At 34.0% G+C, this 24646-nt stretch overlaps 1 protein-coding gene across 10 annotated transcripts in view; it reads right to left on the minus strand.

Annotated features, from left to right (window-relative positions):
* The window catches only part of TBC1D5 (TBC1 domain family member 5), a 607988-nt gene that overhangs the window by 358749 nt on the left and 224593 nt on the right, over positions 1-24646 (minus strand). For 9 of the 10 annotated variants that reach the window (XM_017875878.1, XM_017875888.1, XM_017875885.1 and 6 more), the window contains one exon: positions 8908-9039. In XM_017875878.1, the coding sequence (XP_017731367.1) occupies positions 8908-9004 (97 nt within the window). In that variant the 5' untranslated portion in view covers positions 9005-9039. Of the gene's footprint in view, positions 1-8907; positions 9040-19571; positions 19735-24646 lie in introns of those variants that run through there. The other variant, XM_017875883.1, reaches the window with a different exon arrangement.

Below are 24646 nucleotides of genomic sequence, written 5' to 3' on the forward strand. Positions count from 1 at the left end.
AGTGAGCCATGATTGTACCACTGCCTGTATGAAAGAGTGAGACTCTGTCTCAAAAAAAAAAAAATCTGGCCCCATTAATGTATCAACAAAAAGCAACCAACATAATTCTTTGATAAAAGCTCCATTACAGACCATTTTACTTCAATGTTTGTTTCGTATGTTACCTTTTAAGATAATACTCTGAATTGCCAGTGTCTGCTCTAGTTGTGCCAAGACCAATCAACCAAAACTACCATCACACAACCTCCCATGTCTGGGGGTCCAGGATACTAGAAAGGATGGTGGAGAATATATCTTAAGATATGGATATCCTTTTGCAGACCAAATTGCCTAAAGGGGTAGTGGATAAGGGCTATTGCAAGACTACTGTTTCCCTGTCTGGTCAGTAGTGAGGTTTCGTTGCTCCCAGGACACTAGGAAATGAATAACATCAAGGTATTTGCAAGGTGGTTCAACGACTCTTCACACAAATCCAACTCTAAAGTAACTGTAAAGTAGCCTATCTCCCCTTAAGCAAATAAAGAGAATTGCTACATCAATGGAAGATTTTTAATAAAACTGAAAAGTAGATCTAATTCATAAGATATGGACAACTCAATGAAAAAAACATCATTAGTAAGACCAGAGAGGACTTTTTTTTTTTCAGATTTTAAGGATCTAGATTTTACCAGCAGTAAGGTTCTCAACACACTGTAAGAACATAAATACAAAAACCACACATACAATCACCCAAATCTAACATTAAAGAGTAAGAATATTCTTCACCATCTAAATATTCATCATTGATATTTAATCACTATCTTTTTAATGTGAATTTGGAATCAGATTTTTGAGTTCACTTCCTTTGCCTCCATCCACTCAACTGAGTTAGTGGTTTCTTGAAAATGACTTAATCCCTAATAGATAATCAATAGTCTTCCAATCACCAAATCATGTATTTCTTCCTTTTATACTCTCTTTAACTTACACAACACTTGAGAAACTGCTCACTTTGAACTTTCTGAAAGCTCTCATATCTGTAGCTTCTATAATTTTGGCACTGTGACTTTCCCCTACTTTGATTATTCCTCCAGTAAGTACTATTAAAATACTTGCTCTATCCAATTTCTAATCATGGGGACTTTCTACAAATCAGTCCTTAGCTCTCTCCTTCCTCTTTCCTTTGATTTCTTATTTGTCTCATACCTTGAATTGGCATTTCTGGAGGATGACTCACAGAGATCTCTAACTCATGGTCTTTCAAAATTAAGTCTCTTACATCCAACTTCTTTTTGAGCAGTTTAATTTAGCAGAACTAGGCTTGGCATGTTCTTTGCTCTCGGATGTCACTTTGTCCAACTGTCATACCACTTGAAAATCTGTTCTTAAAGAGACATTTTAAAATCCATGCACTTTTTTGTCCTTGTTACTGCATTAAAAAACTTCCAGGTCACTCTCCTGTTTATTTAACAATCTATCCTGAATAAAGCTACCAGTTTCCTTGATGACCTTACAGTCTAACTTACAGTTTTTCATCTATCCAAACTGCATTTTCCTTGATATCTAGGGAGAATTTTTTATTAGACACGTCAAACCAAGCCACATCCAAATCATTATAGATCCAAATTATTACACAGAAATAATGGAGCACTGAGCTGCTTTATTGGCTACTACCACACAATGTTTCACCAAATTAATGCATTTATCAAACACATAAGAATTATTAAGAGATGTGATAAAAGACCATGTTACTATTTTCTTTGGAATTTAGAACATATATTAGATAGGCACATTTAATATAAAATACACAACATTTTAGATTATTAGGTATCACTGTGAAAAGTCTGCCACCACCCTCACCATCCCTGTTACTCTTAGACATCAAGCAGAATTTTGGCCCTACTGCTCCCACATTCTCTGCAGGACTTCCATAACCACACTACTCTTCCTTCTCCCTTGACTCTATCCCTTCCAAAATTTTCTACCCTGCCCTCTGCAAACCACCTTCCATGATAGCAAATTTCCTTATATTCTCAATCCATCAATGAATTCTTCAACCATCAACTTCCCTGCCTACTGTCTACCTGTTATACAGCCCTGACAAAAACCCTGGCTGTTCTTCTTTGTGGCTAAATCCTAGCTGCTGGATTCTGCTGGACATAATCACATACATTTACAAGCTGGAATCACCCATAAATATGATGTCCCATTTCAACTTGACTCCAAGGTTATGTCTTATCAACCCACTTTAACCTATTTTACTCCCCACAGATCTTCACATGCTTCGCCTTGTGATTCACTGTCAGCAAATAATGTCACCCTAACTTATCAAACAAGAGATTAAAATGTCAGTGATATCTCATTCAACTCTGCCATCAAACCCATGAACTTGCTGCACCTAAACACCTCCTTTTCTATTTCCCTTCTATTATTACAACAGACAATAATGTCCCTCTTCCTGTCTTTGCTCTACATTGCCTCTCCTCTATACTTCCAAGTTCCAAGTGGAACTCTTCTTCCACTGATTTTCACTTTTCCTAATACTGTTGTACCTTTTCTCTTCTAATCCTCATGTCAGTTTAGTATAGAATACATACATCATTTATATGAAACATACAGAGTACTGGCATATGGATTCTTGAGATTACAAAAAGCACTGTGCTTATCATAACCACAATGACTTTGTCCACTGGACACTTCTATTTTCTTAACTTTAGTAATCTCTGGCAGTTTTGCTCACTCTCCCCTTGACATCTTAGCTTCTTTGGCATCACACTATCCTGGGTTTCCTTCTACTTCCCCAGCCTCTTTTTTTAAGTCTCCTCTGCAGGATCCTCTTCTGTTGCAAGGTCTTTAAATGACTTTCCTTAGATATTGATCGTAGGTCCTCTTCTTGGCCTACATGCTATTATGAGGTAATCACAATCATTGCCATTGTTTTTGCTACCATATGTAAGCTGACAAATCTTTATCTACAGCCCAATTCTAAGTTTCAGACCCATACATCAAAATCATCAGGGTGTCTTCATTTGAATGCTCTAAGGTACTTCTAACTCACATCTGAAACTGAACATCCAATGTCATGGCCTCTGCAGCCCTCTATCCCACCTGTACCACACAAAGTTCTTTCTCTAGATTTCCCTGTCTCAGTACTGGCATTATCATAGACCTAACTAGTCAACTCAGAAAACTGTATGTCACTGCAAACTTCACTCCCCTACCATTTCCCCATATCCAGTAAGGTACTAGATCAAGTACTGTCCATTCTACCTCCTAAATAACTCTCAAATGTTTCCACTTCTCTCTATTTCCATTGATACTTTCCAATACAGGCCACTATCATTTCAGCTAGAATGTTTTGATGGCTTCTGAAATGATTGTTCAGCTTCTAGTATTGCCCCCAACACTGTAGTTTATTCACCATACTATAGCCAGAACAATCTTTGTAAAATGCAAATCTGGCCACAAGATTCTTTCACTGAAATACCCACTGTTCTTAGTATAAGGGAGCTTCATTCTAGTCTTCAGTCTCATTTGTAGTCATTCTCCTTTTGAACTCTAACCTTTAATCACACTGAAATTCTTTACGTTTAGTGGAGAGCAAGCTCATAGCACAAACTCTTTACAATCATCTGGCTAACAGCTACTAATCCTTCAGGTTGTGACTTAGACAGACATCACACCTTCCTTGATCCACCATTACCACAGTTGGATTCTCTACCAATGTACTCACTGTACAACTGTTAATTCCTCTAGGAAAGCACTTATCATTCTCTACCTTCATTGATCATTTACTTTTCTCTGCTGGGTACCCCCAAATCTGGCTACTAACCATAAACACCATGGTATCTGGGACTATATTTATCTTTTTCAATGTTTTATTTCCAGCACTTAGAACAATGCCTAGTACACGCAAGGCACTTAAATATTTACTGAATGACAAAAAATAAACTTTAAAAGTGTTTTAAACTTAAGAAAAGCTGCCACTACTACAGGTTACTGGTTCTATCATATTTCATATAAAAAAATAAACAATATTTGCTATATACCATGTTAGTAAGTTTAAGAAACCAGGTATCAAGAATACTATCTACACAAAATGTTCACTAAGAATTATGTGTATTAAACATGTGTATTAAATGTAAGCAAACTACATGTAGTCTATGCTCCCAAATTATGGCCACAAATTTCTTAGAAAAGTAATAATTTATTTCCTTAGCTTTCCCTTTGCCAAGTGATTACTGCTGTGCATTAAGTCACTAATTCTTAATTATCATAACTTGACATTTATTTGCCAGAAAACTCTCTGCCCATTTGGTTTTATGCAAATTCTGAGATCGGTTATATTTAAAAGAAAACATGGAATAAGTGAATTTTAGGAGAAACTTCAAAGGAAGAGAGGTCAAAGAGAACAGAGGATAAAAAAGGAGAGTATATTAACTTTTGAAACCCTAAAAGGAGAAAATTCAAGTGCTAGAATTATCAGGGACAATAAAACAGAGTTCATACATTACAACTTAAGATAGGAAAGAGAAAGACATATGGAGGAAAGAGGCATTAAGCAATTATTAATTAACGTAAGTGAAGGTACTCAAACTGATAAAACAACGCAGTTTGTTCGTTCATCATTTACTAAGCAGTGCCCATGTGCCAAGCACCAGGTATACATACAGTTTCAACACAATTCCTGCCCTCATAAAGCTCACATTTGAGACAAGGAGACAAAAAATAAACAAGGAAACAAATTAATATAGGTGCTCTGAGTATTGGAAAGTATCAATGGAAATAGAGAGAAGTGGAAACATTTGAGAGTTATTTAGGAGGTAGAATGGACAGTACTCAAATTAATATGAGTGCTCTGAATGAATCAAAAATAATGTCAGAAAAATGGCACGTGTGAAGGCCCAAAGTTTAGAGCTGGCTTAGCATATCTGAGCAAGACCAGACAGACAAGAAGACAGCCATGCACATCACAGTCAACAGTCTGGATTTTATTGTTAATATAATGAGAAGTCACTAAAGAGTTGTAAGCCAGGGAAGAAAGTAAAAAGACTTTTTCATCTCTAAGATGACTCCAGCTAATTAGCCCCGAGTAGGGTTTACAGTACTTCAGACACCATTTTTATACTTTAGCCAGATATCTAGATATCTTCAGCAGAACAAACCCATCTTTTAATCAAATTTAAATCCACCTCTACTATATGGAAAACAACACTAAAGATCATGACAGGACAGCACCACCTTATTATATCGACATCAGTCAACTATTATAAATTACCAATTTCTTCATTAATAAAGCCAGGACATACTCTTCTAGTTCTAAAACATGTCATTGTAATGGAAAGAAAGGAATACTCAGAAAAAAAAAAAAAAAAAAATTACAGGAAGCAAAATGGAGTTGGCAGGATTCTGAACATCTTGGATTTTTTTTAAGTTGCCAAATATTTTATGAATGACAATAGAAAGAAAGCTTTGAAACAGATAGTATATAAAAAGGCAAAGAAAGGTTAGGTAATTATTTAAATATATAAAAGCTATTAAGTAAGAAGGTGAATACTGTGACATACAAAATTTAAGTTAAAAACTTTAGCAATGTTTAACAAAATGCCATTCTCAAAAGAGACCTGATGTGGTTTGGATGTACGTCCCTTCCAAATCTCATGTTGAAAGGTGACTCCCAGTGTTGGAGGAAGGTCCTGGTAGGAGGTGAATGGATCAGGGGCTGACCCTCATGAACGGTTTTGCACCATCCTCTTGGTGACAAATGGGTTCTCAGTTCGCTTGAGATCTAGTTGTTCAAGAGTCTGGCACATCCCCCCTTGTCTCTTACTCCTGAGACATACCTCCTCCTGGTTTGCCTTTTGCCATGATTGTAAGCTTCCTGAGGCCCTTACCAGGAGCAGATACCTGTGTCATGCTTCCTATACAGCCTGCAGAACCATAAGCCAATTAAAACTATTTTCTTTATAAATTACGCAGCCTCAGGTATTTCTTCACAGTAACATAAGAATAGACTAACAAAGGATCTCCTACAGAAAAATTTCTCTCATCACTGATGACATTCCAATCTCTTATAAGCTTGTGAAAATGATTCCAACAATATTATATAATTAACAGATTACGTATACCTGAATTTTGATATTATCTTAAATTTAAAATAAAGTGATTACTTCTTCATTTTATTGGTCATTAAAGGTTAAGAACAAATAATCATAAATAGTCTAACAAATATTTTGCTTTTTTGTTTTAACTAAATTACTAGGAACTTGTCAGTTATTAAACTTTGATCACAGATCTTGAAATTTTAAGTGGTAATTAATGTAAACTAAACTGAATAGGGCACACAGAAAATGTCATATTTTCTATGTTGTTCTCTATTTGGAAAAACAGGTAAAGCAGTTAAAAGTTTAATTCACATAGAAAATATCTCCTAAGACTTTGCATATATATCCATATCCAAATAGTTCTTTTTTCTTCGCTCACCTACTTTTCTCAACCACCCATGAAAATAAGCCAATGATACGTAGTTTGTTCTCTCCATTCCTATTATCAGGATGTTTTTTCTAATCCTTTCCAAAATTCTCAGAATCATTCAACAGTACTATTTCTTTATAAATGTTAAAATCCAGATTTGAGAAATTAAAGACTTACCTTGTTTACTAATAGAACCTATGACAAGAAATGTTTTGAAAAATTACACATGAGTTCTACACTGGCAAACCACTGAAGTGAAGTGTTTAAATACTTAGAAAATGAGTCATCCAGTAGTAACAAATTCCCTAAAGATTATGGCAGAAATGTGTAAAAAGCTTCAAAATACTTGAAGAAAGCCCAGGTAAAACATATATTGAAATAAACAAAACATAATAGAAAGGTGATGATTTTCTTCAAATATGACAACCTCATTAAAATGCAACACATGTTTTCTGTAAAAGAAAATCAAAGAAGATGAAATAGATGCTTTATATAAAATATTTACCTATACAATGCACAAAGCCCACTATGGTTAGTAACCTTTATGGCTTTGAAGAACGAGATATTTACATATCTTTCTTTCTGCATGTGCGTGTGCGTATGTGTGTTTTGTATATATTTTTAACAGTTGACAGCTGTTTTAGAGCATACAGAGATGCCAAGCTGAATGAGGGTCTTGATTACTTCAAGATTAGCTATCTAAAGTTTCTATTCATTTTAAGTGTTGTTAGTTGGAAGAGTCATTAGTCACTTCCTTGTCTCATAGAACATCAGCATACATTTACATTGTTAATGAACATTTGGGGTAAATGAATTAATGGCACTTTTAAACATCAATTCAGTCCTAATAACTTAGTATGTCATAGAAATGTTAGGCTAGGATATAAACGAAAAGCCTTTTTAGCAAAGGTAACTACTCATTCCTGTAAACAATACAGGATAAAATTAATTTAAAATGTTTTTTTAACCAGGTTAAAAAAAAAAAAAAAAAAAAACTTCAGTATTTAATGAAATAGACCATATAAAAATACGCACTTAAAAAACAAACAATGACAACAAAAACTACGTCCTCAAATAACCAGAGTAATCAGAAAGAGTATGAAATATTTTGGTGAAACTATTTTATACACTTGACACAAAGACATTTACTTTTAAAACACCCACTTACAGAAGTACTTGCAAAATAATTTGATTTATTTAACTGAATGCTTCTTATGAGTATTACATTTAAGAGAAAATATCACTAGAAAAGGTGTCATGCTCAGCACTGAGATATAAAAATACTGAAATTGAAATGAGCAACTATTAATTTCGTATTATCAATAATCTTAAACCATAAGTCTTGAGCTTCTTATCTTAACAAAAAATATAAAAATGTAAAAAATTAAATGAACAAAAATAACTGCGAAAAATTCTCTTCCCATCTTCATTAAAAACAACAATGGCATTTTGTATGTAGGAGGTATTAAAGATGCACAAAAGCATAAACATTCTGCATAAAGTTTGTGTTCCAAAGAAATAGCCATTTTAGGTGGGAGTCAATTCTTTTTGTAAATTCTCAAAACATGAGTGAAAAGCAGACCTTGACATCAGTATAAACAGAAAAAAAACATTTTTTTGAAGAATATAACACACATGATTTACTTTGACTAATTTCCTTTTTATAACAGTTTGTCTGTATACTTTGACTAATTTATGTTTTAAAATAGATCTTACAATCTTGATACCTGCATTTCACAAGTGAAAACTTACAAGCAGTCACTGAGTCAATGAACTTTATCAAATATTTAGTGACCTGCTTAAAAACTAAGGATAAGCCTTCAAGAATTCTTACAAACTCAATTGTTTTCAGCTAAGAAACTATGTTATTACGATCATTAAGTAAATACTGAGAAAATAGTAGTTCTGATACATAAACATTTGATACATTGTTATAGGGTAGACCCTGAATACAGTCTACATTTTAACTGTCTACCATTTAATAATTTCAGCATATAGATCTTTAAAAATATAACACAAATTTCAGTTACTTTAAAAAAAAAAGAGGATGAATCAAGTCTTTTATCCTGGAATAATCTCAATCTGCTGAAGGGGGAAAATATCCCTGAAAATCCACGCCAAAATTTAAGATTCTTTAAAAGATGTTTGACCAAGGCCCTTTCGCATTTCAACATTTTTATGCTGAAGTCATTGTTTAGTTTATTATCTTCTTTTAAAGAATGACAGTGTGTTAAACATTTGGCTAATGCTTCTGTGGATAACTGAAAGCTAGCTTGTTGAAGTATTCATTAGTGTCAAGGGTGCTCTGTACATATCCAGAATAACATACTTAACATTGGCCTGCTCAGCTTCATGAAGAGAATTACACACATAAGGTGGACACAGCTAACTGAGGGCCCTCTGCTAGGTTTACCAGTACCCTACATGCAAACAGTATTGGCATACAAAACTCACCTCCAGACTTGTTAGAGTAACTGGACAAGGGGTCAATGCCTACTTCTTGTTCTTCTGGCTGCAGAGGATGTCTAGTTTCAGATAAGGAATGATACATTGTGGGAACTGGACAATGTCACCAAAAGTAACTACCTGGGAGGTGAAAAAATACAGAGAAAATAATAAATTCTTTTCTGCTATGACTGTGAATAAATATAAGACTGAGATGATTAAATGAACCTTATAGACATTAAGAAGTTTTTCCCAGCCTCCAGGGACTTTACCTCACATTGGTAGGCTTATGCAAAGAAGGGAAAAGGTAACACAAAATTTTCATTTCAAAATTTCTCAAAATCTGAGCGTCATTTATAATCTTTATCTCAATTTTGAATCATATTTATTTTCAATAAATATGCTAAATTCTAAAGACAATACTCCCACATTTATAGCATCCTTTTGTTTTACAGCCAAAATAAAAAACATTCACAATAGAAACTTTCAAAATACAGAAAATATAGCAAATTAAAATCAATCATTCATGATAGTATTAGCCAGAAATATTAGTGTTAACATTTCAGTGTATTACACATGTACTTCCTGTCTTTATTCTGGGCATTTAAAATACATATGGTTTTAATATGATCCATAACATGCTAAACATACTTATTATGTAATCTATGAATACTTTAAATTCAGTATTTTCCTCCCCAGTTTAAAAATAATAATAATTATGTGTCTATAATTTCTAATGATTCCTAGCATTCTATATATAGTCAGCACAATTTATGTAACCAATTCCTTATGTAGTAAACAAGATGTTTTCAGTTGTTCAATACTATGAACAGTCTCAAAAATAAATATCTTTTAGCAGTATGTCTGTATCATATCCATGATTATTTCCTTAGGATAAATTCTTAAATTACAATAGCTGGATTAAAATATATATTTAAAAAATAAGATTTTGGCAAATTGTGCTCTATAAAGTTTTGCACCTAATAGAACAATTCATTTCCCCTTGATTCTCATTAACAATGGACGTTTCCTCTTTGATTTTTTTGAACCAATGTGACAGTCAAATTTTGTATTGTATTTGCTTGATAACTACTGAGATACTGTTTCGCTGACATTTGTTTATTGTCTTTTGTTAATGGAGTTAATTGTTATGACTGTCTTCATGATTTCTGAACATGCTTTAAGTAGTAAGGGTATTAAACCTTGGTTATATGATACATATATTTTTCTCAAAGTGTATCTGTCTTTCAGTTGTATGACATTTTTGTGACATAGGTAACTTTTTATGTGCTCAAATATATCTGTATCTCTGGTATAATATCCACCTCTGGTGTTATACTTACAAGATTTTATAAAAAACTACCTATATTTCCTTTTGTCATATTGAAAGTTTTCCCTCTCAATTCTCACTTATATAAATTATTCCATATTGAACAAATTTTGTTTTAAATTATTTTCAACTTCCAAGGTATACTATTTGTAAATTTTGTATGTCCATAAGATGCAAATTATCTTCCCAAATCATAACTCTTTCAAAAAATAAACCAAGTTCACCAATTTTCATGCAAAATAATGTAAGTAACATAATCTTTTAAATTTCAGGAGCACCAAGGACATGAGAGGAAGAGGAAATAATAAGAGTAAAAAGAAGTGGTAAAAGCAAGTCCAAACAAAATGAGTGTCTAATTTTATAGGATATGGTCTTCACCTATGGAGCAAAAGCTCCAGAGATGCTCATGAATACAGAAATTCTTGATGACCTTTTACCAAAACAAAATGCCCCTCTATTCTGTTTACTTTCTCTCTAAAACCATCACCTTGTAAAATACTCATATACATGTTCTAATTTTTATCAGAAGTCTCCAAAACCCTCTACATCCACACAATCACAGTCAGATGTTAATAAAACCTATCCCCCTAGAATTGTGGCTAAAACAATATAAGCAGAGGATTAAGGAAAACAAAGAACTTTGGTAGCTAACATGCAGCAAGAATATCTAAAGCCATAAATCTTAAATCCATAAATCTAGACAGTTGTCAGTATTTGCTTATGTGTGCCAATCAATAAGCATATACTGAGCACTTGCTATACAGAAGAAACTGTGGAGAAAATAATCTAGTAGAGGACAGCAAAATGTAGATGAATGGTTAGAGTATAACACAAACTTTGATAAATTCTGTTGAACAAATAAATAAATTCAGAACCAAGGTCCTCTGCTATGCAGCAGTCACCAAATTCAAGTATCTACTGAGGTCAGGCAAAAAGCATTATTATTTATAGTTAACATTTATGCACGATGAATATATGCCAAAAACTAATCTAAATGTTTCATGTACACTCATTTCATCCTCCTTAAAACCCAATTTATCTTGTCAATTTTATTTTCATTTTACCATAGAGAAACTGAGGTACAGAGAGAGTAAGTAATTTGTCTAGAATCACACAAGGAGTAAGTATTAAAGCCAAAATTGAAGTCATCTTGTTTGGTTCTAGAGCTCACATTCTTTCTCCTACATTAATTTGGCTCTAAATAAGTCAGTGTGACAAAAGACCAGGTGTTAAAAGGGGTATAAAAGATGCAGCCTATGAATAATTAGAACACCCTTTACTGTGCTTCAGCTTTTTCAAGACAAGCTAGAAATCCAGAATTTTATGTGAAATCTGCTAATATGTAAGTGTTAGCAAATAATTCAAATTAAAAGAAAAATACTGGGTAGAACAGATTAAACACTTTTCAAAAATTTTTTTGGCCCATGGGCAACTATTTTAATGTAAGATTCATATTATCCATATATTCTGATATACTCTTAAAAATATAAAAGCAAACATTTGAGAACGTGTATTTCAAGTTAACTGCTAGATTCCTTAAATTTTCTTTAATATCCTAAACCATGTTTTCATAATCTCAGTAGCTGAATTTCTTATTTTTACAGTACACTTTCACTGTTACAGGTTTCACATACCTAAGATAAATAAATAAATGACTTTTGTGTATTTTAAACTACATTAAAATAGACAAGTGACAAGGCAAGGTGCTATCAAAGTTTATTTTTAAAAGGAGTATTTTTTAAAAAACACCTCATCTTTTACATTGTTAGTAAGAAAATACTCTACGCACGACAATGATATTTTATACATTCATGATTAAGGTGCTAAAAAATACCTAAGGTCTTTTTGACTCCTTAGAGATAAGTTCAGAAGTCATTTGTTAATTAAGGCTTAAATTTATAATTCTTTTAGTAACTTAACAAAGTGTATTAGTAATATCCAATAACCCAGAAAACAAAATCAACGCAATACCCGCAGTCCTACAACCCCCATTCTATATAATCAGGGCATCCATTATATCCTAATTTATTTGCCTATAGATTGAAAATGAATCACTGAAATGTTTTATAATTAAATAAGGAAACCCAGCTGACTAGTAAATAATGAGTTATTTCTCAAGCCCAAATCTGTTGAAGAAAACGTGTGGATAATGTTATGTAGTTTTCTTTTAAGCTGCGGGTTTAAATAAACCTAATTCAAAAGTAAGCTGATTAAGAAGTTGCTGCTTTGCATTTTTTTATGCGTTTTGTTTTAAAAGGCTATTTTAGGCATTCTTGGAATTTAAAAAAAGCAACTTAAATGTGTTGGTTACTGCTATTGGGATTACCTTGTGAAATCATAACATAATGTTGTTTTTAAATATGAAATCATTTTCCTAAGATTTTCCCAATTTGTGTTTCAAAAACATTCCAGTAAGAGAAAATGATTGATTACAAAGCAGAATATCAAAAGTCTTTAATAAATCTGTCTATTTTAATATTTATGAATAAATTTTACCTGTAAATATCAGACTATACAAAATTAAGGGATTTTATTTAGTCTAAAAATTTTTAAACAATCACTATTAAAGTCAAAACAGCATAAACATAACACTTACAATGGTTCATTAGATCTCTAAATTTGATCACAAACTCCAACTTCTATCCTTGACATGCCTTACTTTTCTCTTACATAGAAGCAAGATACATATAGAGAAAAGAATATAAAGGCCAAAAACATGCCTCTTAGTAGATGACTACTTAAATCCATAATTGACAGATTTTAGTTCTCTTAAATGATATCTTCCTGTTCCTAGAATTTCTCTGGCTGATAAAAATGATGATGATGCCTAAGAATTATTTTAAATAAACAAAAGCAATCTAATTTTTCTGACTGAGAAAGTATAGTCATATACCTTCCACGATCTGGTAAAGGCCCTCTCCTTCCTTTGTTAAACTTACCATAAGCAACAATTTTTCCTATTCACATGAGTTCAAAATTCCAAAAAGTCATAACTAATTTTACAATACGTTTTAGTGCTATCTTGGGCACAGGAGTTCACAAATAGGCTAAAATTCCCATTTAAAATCCAAAACTAATCTTTAAGATAGTTGTACTGGTTTCACAAGTATAGAGGTTAGAGTATTAAATCTTAAAAGTGATCTGTCTGAAAGAAAAGACTTCTTTGCAAATACTTAATTTTTAATAAAAGGGTAAGATTTCAGCACTAAAGCTTAGAAGGCAGTTTTAAAAGTACACTTAAAAAATCAAAGCAGTATTTTTCATGTAAAAAAAATCAATATAGGCTAGGCGCAGTGGCTCATGTCTATAATCCCAGCACTTTGGGAGGCCGAGGCAGGCAGACCACGAGGTCAGGAGTTCAAGACCAGCCTGGCCAATATGGTGAAACTCCGTCTCTACTAAAAATACAAAAATTAGCCAGGCATGGTGGTGCGTGCCTGTAGTCCCAGCTCTGAGTAGCTGAGGTAGAAGAATTGCTGGAACCTGGGAGGCGGAGGTTGAAGTTAGCTGCGATCATGCCACTGCACTCCAGCCTGCATGACAGAGCAAGACTCTGTCTCCAAAAAAAAAAAAAAATCAATCAAACAATACAAGCAGTATCTACGTGAAAATCTCAAACTATTAGGATTGAACAGATAAAATAATAAGTTAGTTTAATAATATTTTCTCTTTTAAAATGGCATCACATGAATAGAACCTCTAGAAAAGGAATTTGTTCCATCTGAACATGAAATCCTATATATTTCAGCTTATATTCTCTCTTTAACTGTTTCTAATACTTAGGCACAGAATTAGCATTCTGAACTGTGTCACTCTGAAGACATTCATATTCAGAAAAGCTCATATAAGCATACTTCATTCATTTAAATTCTTGACTGATGGTAAACCTAAAAGTCAAACACTGAAATGATATGATATACTTTACATAAATATTTCTCCTATAAGAAAACTATACCGAAGAGCTTAACTGGACTACTTTCAGAGTCTATTATAAAAGGGAAGAAGGATGCAGCATAAGTATGAGTTCTAGGTAGCATGTATTTACCATGATAGGTATTTAACTAGACATACGACATTTGGGGTATAAAAGCAAACTTCTCTGGTAGAAGCTACATTTTCACAATTAAGAGATAGGGTAACTGAATATCTTGTTTTTTAAAAAAAAAAATTTTATTTAGAAATGTTGGTAGCTAAAGGTAAATTTAACGATTGGAAGTAACGATGTTCTAAAGTCTTTACTATAAGGGCAGAAAGGAGAAGAGAAGAAAGGAAAAGAAAAAAGAAGGAAAGAAAACAAAGAAAGAGAAAGAATAAAGTTTTATTTTTAAATTCTGTCAATCTTTAATGCAAGAGGGTTACACTGGACTTTAAGTTAATTAAGTATTAAAATCAATCATCTGAAAGTCTTAATATTTAATATTGTTAGATTGTATATCAAAGTAGTTTTATTATTTATTTACTCCAAACCTTTCCAGAATACTTCATTTGACAACAGGGGGTCTGTTTCTCACAAGATAAATGCATTTACAATGCCAAATAAATTATATATAAAAGCATTTGTCTTAATACATGTCATTCAATATTAAACATCACCCCTTGGTAAAACCCTGAAACCTTAACTCATTTTTACCAACCACACAATTTTACTATCCAAGTATTGTCTAAGAAATAGGTATAAGACTACAATAAGCGTCAACATATAAGAACAATGATCAAAAACAATCAAAACAGATTGAATTCTTATAATTTTCATGCCATCAGCAAAAGCTGTTTAGGGCAAACAATTCACTGTAAATTAAAATACTAGACTCATAAACAATATACATAATGAGAAATATGCAGGACATGAGAGGTTCACAGGTAGACTTAAATATTTTATATTACAAACTAAGAATGCATTTTGCCTTTCAATATTAAAATGCTATAAAGTCATGAGAAAGTGACACTCGTGACCACATAAACCAAGAGAAAACTGAGCACTATAAGAGTTGAACTGCCTAACAGAAAGCTCTCCACTGTGTATTCTCATATGGTTTCAGAGATCTCCTGAGCAGATGCTAAAGATGCAGAGACTGGGGAATTAGCTTGGCCTAGTGAACAAAACCAAACCTTTTATTATTATGTAGGCATATGAAAACACTTTCAATTCTTGCTGTTCCTATTTTATATATTTATATATTTTTATATATCCTATTTTATATAGATACTACCTCTAGCCATCAAACGATTCAACCTGGTTTTCATAAAATCAAGTTTAATACAACATACAATTAGGAATTAAGGAAAAATAAAATTTGAAAAGAGAACAGAAATCATAATTAGGTGAATTATATTAAACTGATTATAATTTAAAATATGAAAAAGGAACAAATGGCTACTCTTCATACAAACATCAAATCAAATCATTTTGTCCAAAAAAAACCAACGAACAAAAATCTCTCCTTGGTGCAAACGTGGAGAGGCCAGGGCTATGTTCAGGAACACCTCACCAATTGTGGGGAAATCCTTCTGAAAGTCCATATGAATCTGTTATTTATCCCTTGGTTTTTAGTAAGTAGTAGGGCTGAGAAACCTAAGGAAGTTTTAGTACTTAAAGATAGCCCTTTTGATTAAATAATAACAACAGCAGCAAACACATAGCACTTCTTGGGAAGCAAAGCTGTTTAAACCACTATACATATTAACTCATTTAAACCTTACAACAATTCTATGAAGTAGATACTATAACACCTTTTACAGATAAGGAAACCACAAAGAAGTTATGTGACTTATTTAAGGTCACACGGCAAAGCTACCTCAAATGACAACAATCACTTAATAAGTGGCCTAACAAAAATTAAGCCAAGAATTATAGGGTAGTTTCCTTTGTTAACTATAACGTAACACCAAATAATTCAGTATACTTTCCTTGCATGTGAGCTGTTTCGAAATGTGATATTGAGATGTTGAGATAAACAGATCCTTAATAGTTTTAAGGTGTACGCATCTTGTACAGATCACCATCTCAGAGTAAATGTATTACCTAGTAAGGAAAGCAAGTAATAAGTAAGCTGTGGATACAGCATAAATCACATATTCCTCAGCAAAATCATAACTTATGAACAAATCACACTTGATCTTTGGAATCATTATCAAATAGCCAAAACTGCAGTTGGGGATTTAAAATCATTATTTAAGTCCCCAAATGCTGTAAATTCATATTTGCACCAGTCACTTCAGTACCAAGTGACATCACTGAGGGAAGATCAGCAGCTAAGAAGCATCACCCAGTCCTTGCTAGCCAAAGTAGCTTACATGAAAACATTTCCACATTCCTCCATTCAGTTTTCTGTATCTCTTTTCCTCCTGAGGAGGCCTTTTCTCTTCACTTTTCTAAATCCTGTACATAATTCCAACACTCAACTTTTCCTTTAGGGACCAGCACTAGAAGTAATTTCTCCCTGCTCTTCCACAGCAGTATTTCCCCTGCTCTGACGTGCCTCTGGGCTTGGCAGAAACATACTTTTTTATTGGAATAAGGTTTTTTTAATGGTTCCCCTCTATTTATAGCAAGTGCTAATTTGTTTAGGATAATCTGTGGCCAAAAAGATTTCCTCCTTACATAAATTTATTTAAAGAAAGAAAGAATTCATGAAAGGAAAAATATTAAATGAATTATAATAAAGCAGTAGGCATAGGTAAAATCCTTAAGGTGTTATATAATAAATGATTAATGTTTTGAAAATAATGGTATAGCAGAAATTGTCATTCACCAACTTTATTAAGCATTCCTTGATATATCACTTCTATTGTTTACATAAACTGTGACCCTTATCATAAGTAGTTCTTAGCTTATTTAGCTTATCATACCTTTTTGTAAATGCAAACTATGTATTCCTTGAGGGCAGAGAAAGTATTTTTCATTCCTTTGTACCCCGATAATATTAAGATATTATCCTAATAGGAATAAAACCTATTCATTAATTCATCAAAAACACCCAACACAATTATAAATGTGGTTCACGCTACTGGTAAACTAAACATCGCTCTGGGAAGTGCTTACTTATCTCCTCTTTAAGAGGTCCTAAATTCAGGGTAATGCCTAACCCTCAGAGTCCATTCTCCCTTCTCCCTCAATATGCTCTGGCTACATAAGTCTTCCTTCTATTCCTTAAAACAAAAATACAGCTCATTGTCTCTTTAGGTCTTTGCACATCCCCATTTCCTCTTCTGGGAACACTCTGCTCTTCATATCATTCAGGTTATCTGCCCAAATTCAGGCCAGCACAGAAATCTTTTCCTAGAACATATCTAATCCATTGGCAAATCTTGTCAGTTCTACCTTCAATATAAAATCCAGAATCAAAACCATTCTTTACAAACAACCACCTTGATCTAGGTCACACTCATTAGACCCAGAAAAAGGTAGGAAACAGTCATCTTTAACTTTACCCTCTGCCTAGAAACCCTCACCTTTCTTGCTGTAGGTAACATGAAATCTGTGTATTTTACTCAACTTCTGAACTGTGCTTTTTTAGCACGACCATCCAGTTATAGGAAAAAGAAGCCACTTGTCATGTTGAGCTGGACTAAAAGGTTAGTTCATAAACACACTCGTAAGGCGGGTGAGAACTGTCATAAGTCCTTGTGTTTCATTTAAAAGTTTTAACTTCAAGAAATTTCTGAGAAGCAAGTAAACATTATTGTCATACAATATGCAAGCTTTACAAAGTTAACCATCCATAAATAAATAACCACATACAGGTCAATGATGAGAATGTGTCATAAGGCAATGATTAATCAAATTAATAATATTCATGAAAAAAGTTAACCACTGGAATTTCCAACTAACCTTCCATACATTATTAAAAAACAGTTTTTTGATTATAAAAGTAGAGTTTGAAAGTATTTCAGAATAACATCTCGTTTATATTTGACATAAAGTAGACATTACCTTGTGGCTAATCTTTTAAGTCAATTTTATCAAAAATATATACATACAAATACAAACATGATATACTATATAACTAATTCTACATTTACTCTTTTCTTATTTTGAAAGATGTTTTATTTTACTTCAGTTATCTTCTCTTCAGAAGACATTAAATTCTAGATAAAAGATGATGTTACAGAAAAAAGAAATTATATGTATTTCTAAATTTCATATAACACCTATCTCATGACTGTTACAAGGATGAAATAAAGCATATGGGATCATATATCAAAAGCTGCAGTGTACTATGGTTCATTGTCATTCTTGGCAATAATAATAAACATTAAAAATTATTCGTAAGACAGCAGATGCATTACTTGTTACATATTTTTAAGCTTATATTGATCTCAGCTAAATAAAAACAGTAGATTAGGAACAGACTTCTAGTATGTCGTAGGAATAGATATGGATTATACTGTTTGAGATAAAAGATCTGAGTTTTCCATCCTATTTTTTTTAAACTATGCCATAAGACCTAAAACAGTCACTTAACAAATATATACTGAGCATCTACTATAGCCAATGACTACAGCATTGATCCTCATATCAAATGCAAACTCAATAGGCAGTGAGCTTAATATTACACACTACTTGGTGAAAATCAGCACCATGATAGGGACGGGGGCAGAGAAATTCTAAGCAGAAAAGGGTGGGTCCCCGACAAAACCCCGCCTTCAAGCCGAAATATCTGAAACCTACAGCCCAAAGTGAGAACTTCTATCCCTGTTTTCCCACTCGAATGTTGCCTTTTCCTAAACTACCCATAGCCCACCCTGCCCCTCCATCCTGTGCCTATAATACAGGACACCCAGGACTCAGTCAGCACAGAGAAGAAAGTAGCTATGTGGAGGACTATGACTGAACATGGGAGAGAAGTGGCTTGACTTGAAAGGGACAGCTTTACAGAGGGACAGCTTGAGTAACTTTGGAAAAGAATCCAGCTGAAGATGGCCAGAATTCAGGGGAAGAAGATTACCTACCCAACCCATCTCCTTTCCAGTTCCCCTTCCCACTGAGAGCCACTTTCATCAGCAATAAAATCCCCCACATTTACCATCCTTCAATTCATTCACGCAACCTCATTTTTCCTGGATGCTGGACAAGAGCTCGGGAGCCACAAGTGCAGATACGAAAGGCTGTCACACTAATTCTTTGCCCTTCCTGGCAGAGGGCAGCCGCCTCATGTGAAAAGGCAGAGAGCCCACTGAGCTGTTAACACTTAAGCCAAAGGGCAGAGCTAAAAGAACAATGTAACATGCCCTCTGGGGCTTTAGAGGTCACAGGCAGCCCCACCTAGACACTGCTGTGGGGCCCAAAGTTTGCTCCTACTGGAGACCAGAAGTGCTCGCTCTGGATCCCGCACTTGCTCACCTGCGTGCTCCCTGCCGTGAGGGGTGGAACTCGGCAGGTCCAAGTGAGTAGAGATGGACCCCCACGGGCAATGAAGCAGACAGCTGATTCCAGCACTTGTGCACTCCAGTTTCCACCTCGTTTGCTCGCAGGCTCCCTCCCACAAGGAGATGAAAGCAGAGGGCTGTGTAAATGAGTACCACAAAGGAGTCAAGCAAATATCCTGCTTCAGAAAGAGCATTCTTGGGAGAGAAAACATTGTGTACAAGGGCTCAGGAAGAGGCAGTGCAAGCACATTTCATGTAAAGTGTGTAAGGAGTCAAGCTCAGCTGGGTTGATATTCAAGGTTAAGAAGCAGAAAAGGACTGTACAAGGCATGGCTTATAGACCTTCTCAAGATTCAGGGCTTTTTCCTAATGTCAATGGAAACTACTTTTAAGTAAAGGAGGGCATACTTCTCTACATTTAAATTTTCTTCGACTATACCAAATTACACACCTCAGCACTTCCATATATGCGGCTCCTCTGCAGGGCACTACTGTTCTTACCTTCTTCGCTTAACCAACTACTGGCCCTTAAGATAACAGCTCAAAAGTACTCTTCCTCAACCTGCCTTCTCTCAATTTGATTCAGATGCCCACTTACCTTATGCATAACTCTACCCTAACATTAACCATTCTTTAGTATAATGGTTGGTTTTCCACTGACTTCCATTGTGAGGATAGGGGACCTGTTTTATTAATCTATACTCTAAATTATTAGCACCCCAGAACTTGCAAAAATCATTTATTCAATGAATCAACAAAAACAAAAAGACACGCTTCAGTGTAATTCCCAGATATGAGGACTAATTGAGCTATACTTGTTCTACACAGAAGCACACAAATTGAAATGATTTAGGAGAACCTTGTAGTATGTCATAGGAATAGATATGGATTATACTGTTTGAGATAAAAGATCTGAGTTTTCCATATTTTTTTTAAAACTATGCCATAAATAAGACCTAAAACAGTCACTTAACAAATATATACTGAGCACCTACTATAGCCAACGACTACAGCACTGATCCTCATATCAAATGCAAACTCAATAGGCAGTGAGCTTAATATTATATACTACTTGGTGAAAATTAGCACCATGATACTACATGTTACAATGACATTGAAATGTAGTAATTACTTTCAACCACAACTTTGGACATTCTCAAATCACATAACAAACTACATTACTTAGAACGTTTTCTTTTCCACAAAATCAAAATCCTTTTTGAAATGTCAGCCTTGAACATCATAAAATTATACAGAATGATGAGGAAACAGGCTTATAGTGCATATAAATATGAAAGCATATTAGCCTGCATTTAATTACCAGTTCAAACAACAACCTGATCTAACCTTTGACAAGTAAAATAAATGTTCTGAATAATTTAACTAAAGCAAACATTTGCTGTTAATGCTAGCTAATTATAGTAAGAGCTGGAAAGATAAGAGGAAGAGAGATGACGAAGAGAAAGGAAGAGAAAGGGAGATGAAATTTTTTAATTAAGGTTGAGATCTGCAATTATTCATTGAAACATGATTTTTTTCAATGAATTTAATTCACAGAAAAGGGCAAACTCAGTAGAACACAGTTTCTTTATAAATACTCATATAAAGAAACATTTCAGTTTATTAGCTTATTTTTTTCAGTCAGTAAAAAAGTATTCATCTACCATGGGAACAGGAAAACAAGTTATAGAATTAGGGTACAATCAATCTCTCTCTCAAAGTTTAGTTAAGAAAAAGACTAGGAAATGAGTTGTCAGATAAATAAATATAAGTAAATAATAAAATACAGATGCCCAATTAAATTTAAATTTCAGAAAAACAAACAATATTTAAGACACTTACACTAAAAAGTATTCATTATTTATTGAAAATCAAATTTAATAAGGAGTTCTATATTTTATCTAACAACCCTACTAGTAGACAGATAATGGCAAGTATTCATGGGAAAATATGTGGTATGACCGCTGTAGGAGCTCCAGGATTAAGAGAGATCTCAAAGGACAAGGCCCCAAAAGAATTCACCCAAAGGCAGGAAAACATGCTTCTTCCAGAGCTGTCATGATCGCTACTGGAAAAAACTAAAATGTGTGATTCAAAAATGTACTGATCCAGCTCCACAGAATCTCGTTTTTCAATTACTCCGAAAAAAGGAGGTACAAATGAACAAATTCCTTAGTGGAAACCATCAGCTACCATACGGCAGAAAAATGAAACATTCTGACAAGAATACAAGAGCTGCTGAGTAGAAACAGAGTGTATAAGACTGTCTCGCTCTGTAGCCCAGGCTGGAGTGCAGTGGCGCGATCTCTGGGTCACTGCAAGCTCTGCCTCCCGGGTTCACGCCATTCTTTTGCCTCAGCCTCCCGAGTAGCTGGGACTCAGGCACACACCACCACGCCCAGCTAATTTTTTTGTATTTTTAGTAGAGACGGCGTTTCACCGTGTTAGCCAGGATGGTCTCGATCTCCTGACCTTGTGATCCGCCCGTCTTCGCCTCCCAAAGTGCTGGGATTACAGGCTTGAGCCACCGCGCCCCGCCCCAAGACTACTCTTAAACAGTTTTGAGACTACAGCTGACCCTTGAACAACATGGGTTTGAACTGCACTGGTCCATGTGGATTTTCTTCTGCATATACCTCTCCTGAGACAGCAGGACCAAAACCCCTCCACTTCCACCTCCTCCTCAGCCTACTCAATGTGAAGGCAACAAGGATAAAGACGTTTATGATGATCTACTTCCGCTTAATGAATAGTAAATATATTTTCTCTTCCTTAGGATATTCTTAACAACATTTCCTTTTCTCTAACTTTATTGTAAGAATACAGTATAATACATATAACATACAAAACGTGTTAATCAACTGTTTATGTCATTGGTAAGGCTTCTGGTCAACAGAAGGCTATCAGTAGTCAAAGCATTTGGGAAGTCAAAAGTTACATATGGATTTTTGACTGCATACGGGTCAGCACCCCTAACTTCCATGCTGCTCAAGGATCAGCTGTATTATCTTTACCAGTGAAGAACGTAAGTGCATAATTTAGGGGGAGAAATCCAAAGAAAATGTGAACTTTGTTAATTTGTTGAGACTACTTTAATATAAAATATTAACTCTTTCACTCATGAATTAACATAATATTTGAACTCTTGTATTAATGTTAATAATTATACATGATACTGCACAAGAATCTAAGGTATGATCATCTCTGAATGGGACCATAAATTTTGAAAACATTCAATAATGCAAAATATGAAGAAAATATGTTGTAGTCCATATTAAATGGCCAATTTAATTGATTAGTAGCTTCAAAAATGATGAGCTTACTTGCTGATGGAGTAGAAACCTATTAACTTGGATACACAAGCCAAGAACTCTCAGCATAAATATGCAAATGTTCCAACTGTAGTAGAAGACTATCATTATTTACAGAGGTAAGAAAAATTCCAATTTCCCAAACATATAAATATATACAGACTTTATGAAATTGATATTAAAAAATGATAGTCACTGAAAATATTAAAATATTATTAAATGATGAACTTGAGTATCATTGCAAAGTGATCTGACTTAGGTGCTTCTCTCAGAATCCATGTTGATTGCAATGGTTCCATTTTTTCATAAAGGACATTTGTGCACATGTAAATTTCTGTTCATATGTGTTCTAACACCAAAACTGTTCAGGTTGTCCATGCAAGAAATCTGACACATATTAAAATGTCTTTATAAGCCCTCAAAATGGGAATAAAACTATTTCAATTTCATTTTCATAAGAGGGAAAGATTAAAGCACTGATAAGGTGAAAAAAAGGATACAGGAGAAAGAGGTAATTATAAAAGAATGCAATACACAGTGCTCACATAATATCTTGAAGTCGGAAAAAATAAAGGCTCTATGGTGATTATCAAAGAATGTTTCAAGACATCACAGAATACTAAAAAACAAAACAATTCTCTACATAGAACAGATACAGGCCAGAAAGGGTATATGAAAAGAAGTAATCAACAAAACTGAATAAACTGGACTACAGAGGAACTACACAAACCCTATCCCAACTCCCAGGGAATTTTACTAGCAAAAATATACACCTCCTTTTCCATTGTATACAATTAGGTAAAAGAGAGTAGCATACTATGTCCAAAATTTCATTGAATACCATAATAAAATGTCTAAAAGCTAAGTACATTAGAGTTCTATAATTCTCGCCATCCTAATTTACATGAAATCATTGCACAAATAATTTTTAGAATTTTGAAATCTATGTGTAACCTTCAGTAAACAACTGAAAGTAAATGACAAAATGTCATGCCATGCTTTGTCATCTGTGGAACAATGATGCAGTTCAATTATATTTATTGAACAAACTAGCATCATTTGTCTTTCTCTGTGCTAAGAACTGTTTGCAGTAGTGATGATTACTAATACTTTACTTAATGCTTACTAAATGCTAGACACTGTGTTTTATGTGTATTATTATCCCATTTAATCTTCTCAGCAATCCTATCAGACAGGAATCATTATTACCCCCATTTCACATAGGTGGCAATTGAGGCTAGCAGGTTAATGATTTCATCCCAAGGTCACATACTAAGTGGCTGGAAATTGAAGTGAACCTCCTTCAGAAACTCATTTTAAGATATCCTACTGCTTTCTCACTATGTACAATGGCACAGGGGAAAGGAACATCAGGGAATAGAGATGAGGAGAGAAGCAACATGCCCTGGGAGGTAGAACACAAAAAATATACAGACCACACAATGAAAAGTAGAACGTCACAGCAAAGAAGATGTATTAAAAGGAGCTCTAACTCTGAAAGGTCAAGGGGTAAATACAAGAGTCTAAAAAGACTTCATGGAGAAGGGAATATCTAGGACAGACTTGGAAGAAATAGTATTTCAACAGGCAGAGATGGATGGAGAGAGCTGACCAGAGGTCAACTCAAAAAAGATTGTTCTGAAGCCAGCAAATCAGACAATAAAATAGTAAATACCTATATTTGCAACAGAAAGTTGCACTGAGAAAAATAAGCTGCAAAATGGACACATAAAATTAT

This window comes from Rhinopithecus bieti, unplaced genomic scaffold (genome assembly GCF_001698545.2).
Source record: "Rhinopithecus bieti isolate Rb0 unplaced genomic scaffold, ASM169854v2 scaffold_8220, whole genome shotgun sequence".
Classification (NCBI taxonomy): Eukaryota; Metazoa; Chordata; class Mammalia; order Primates; family Cercopithecidae; genus Rhinopithecus; species Rhinopithecus bieti.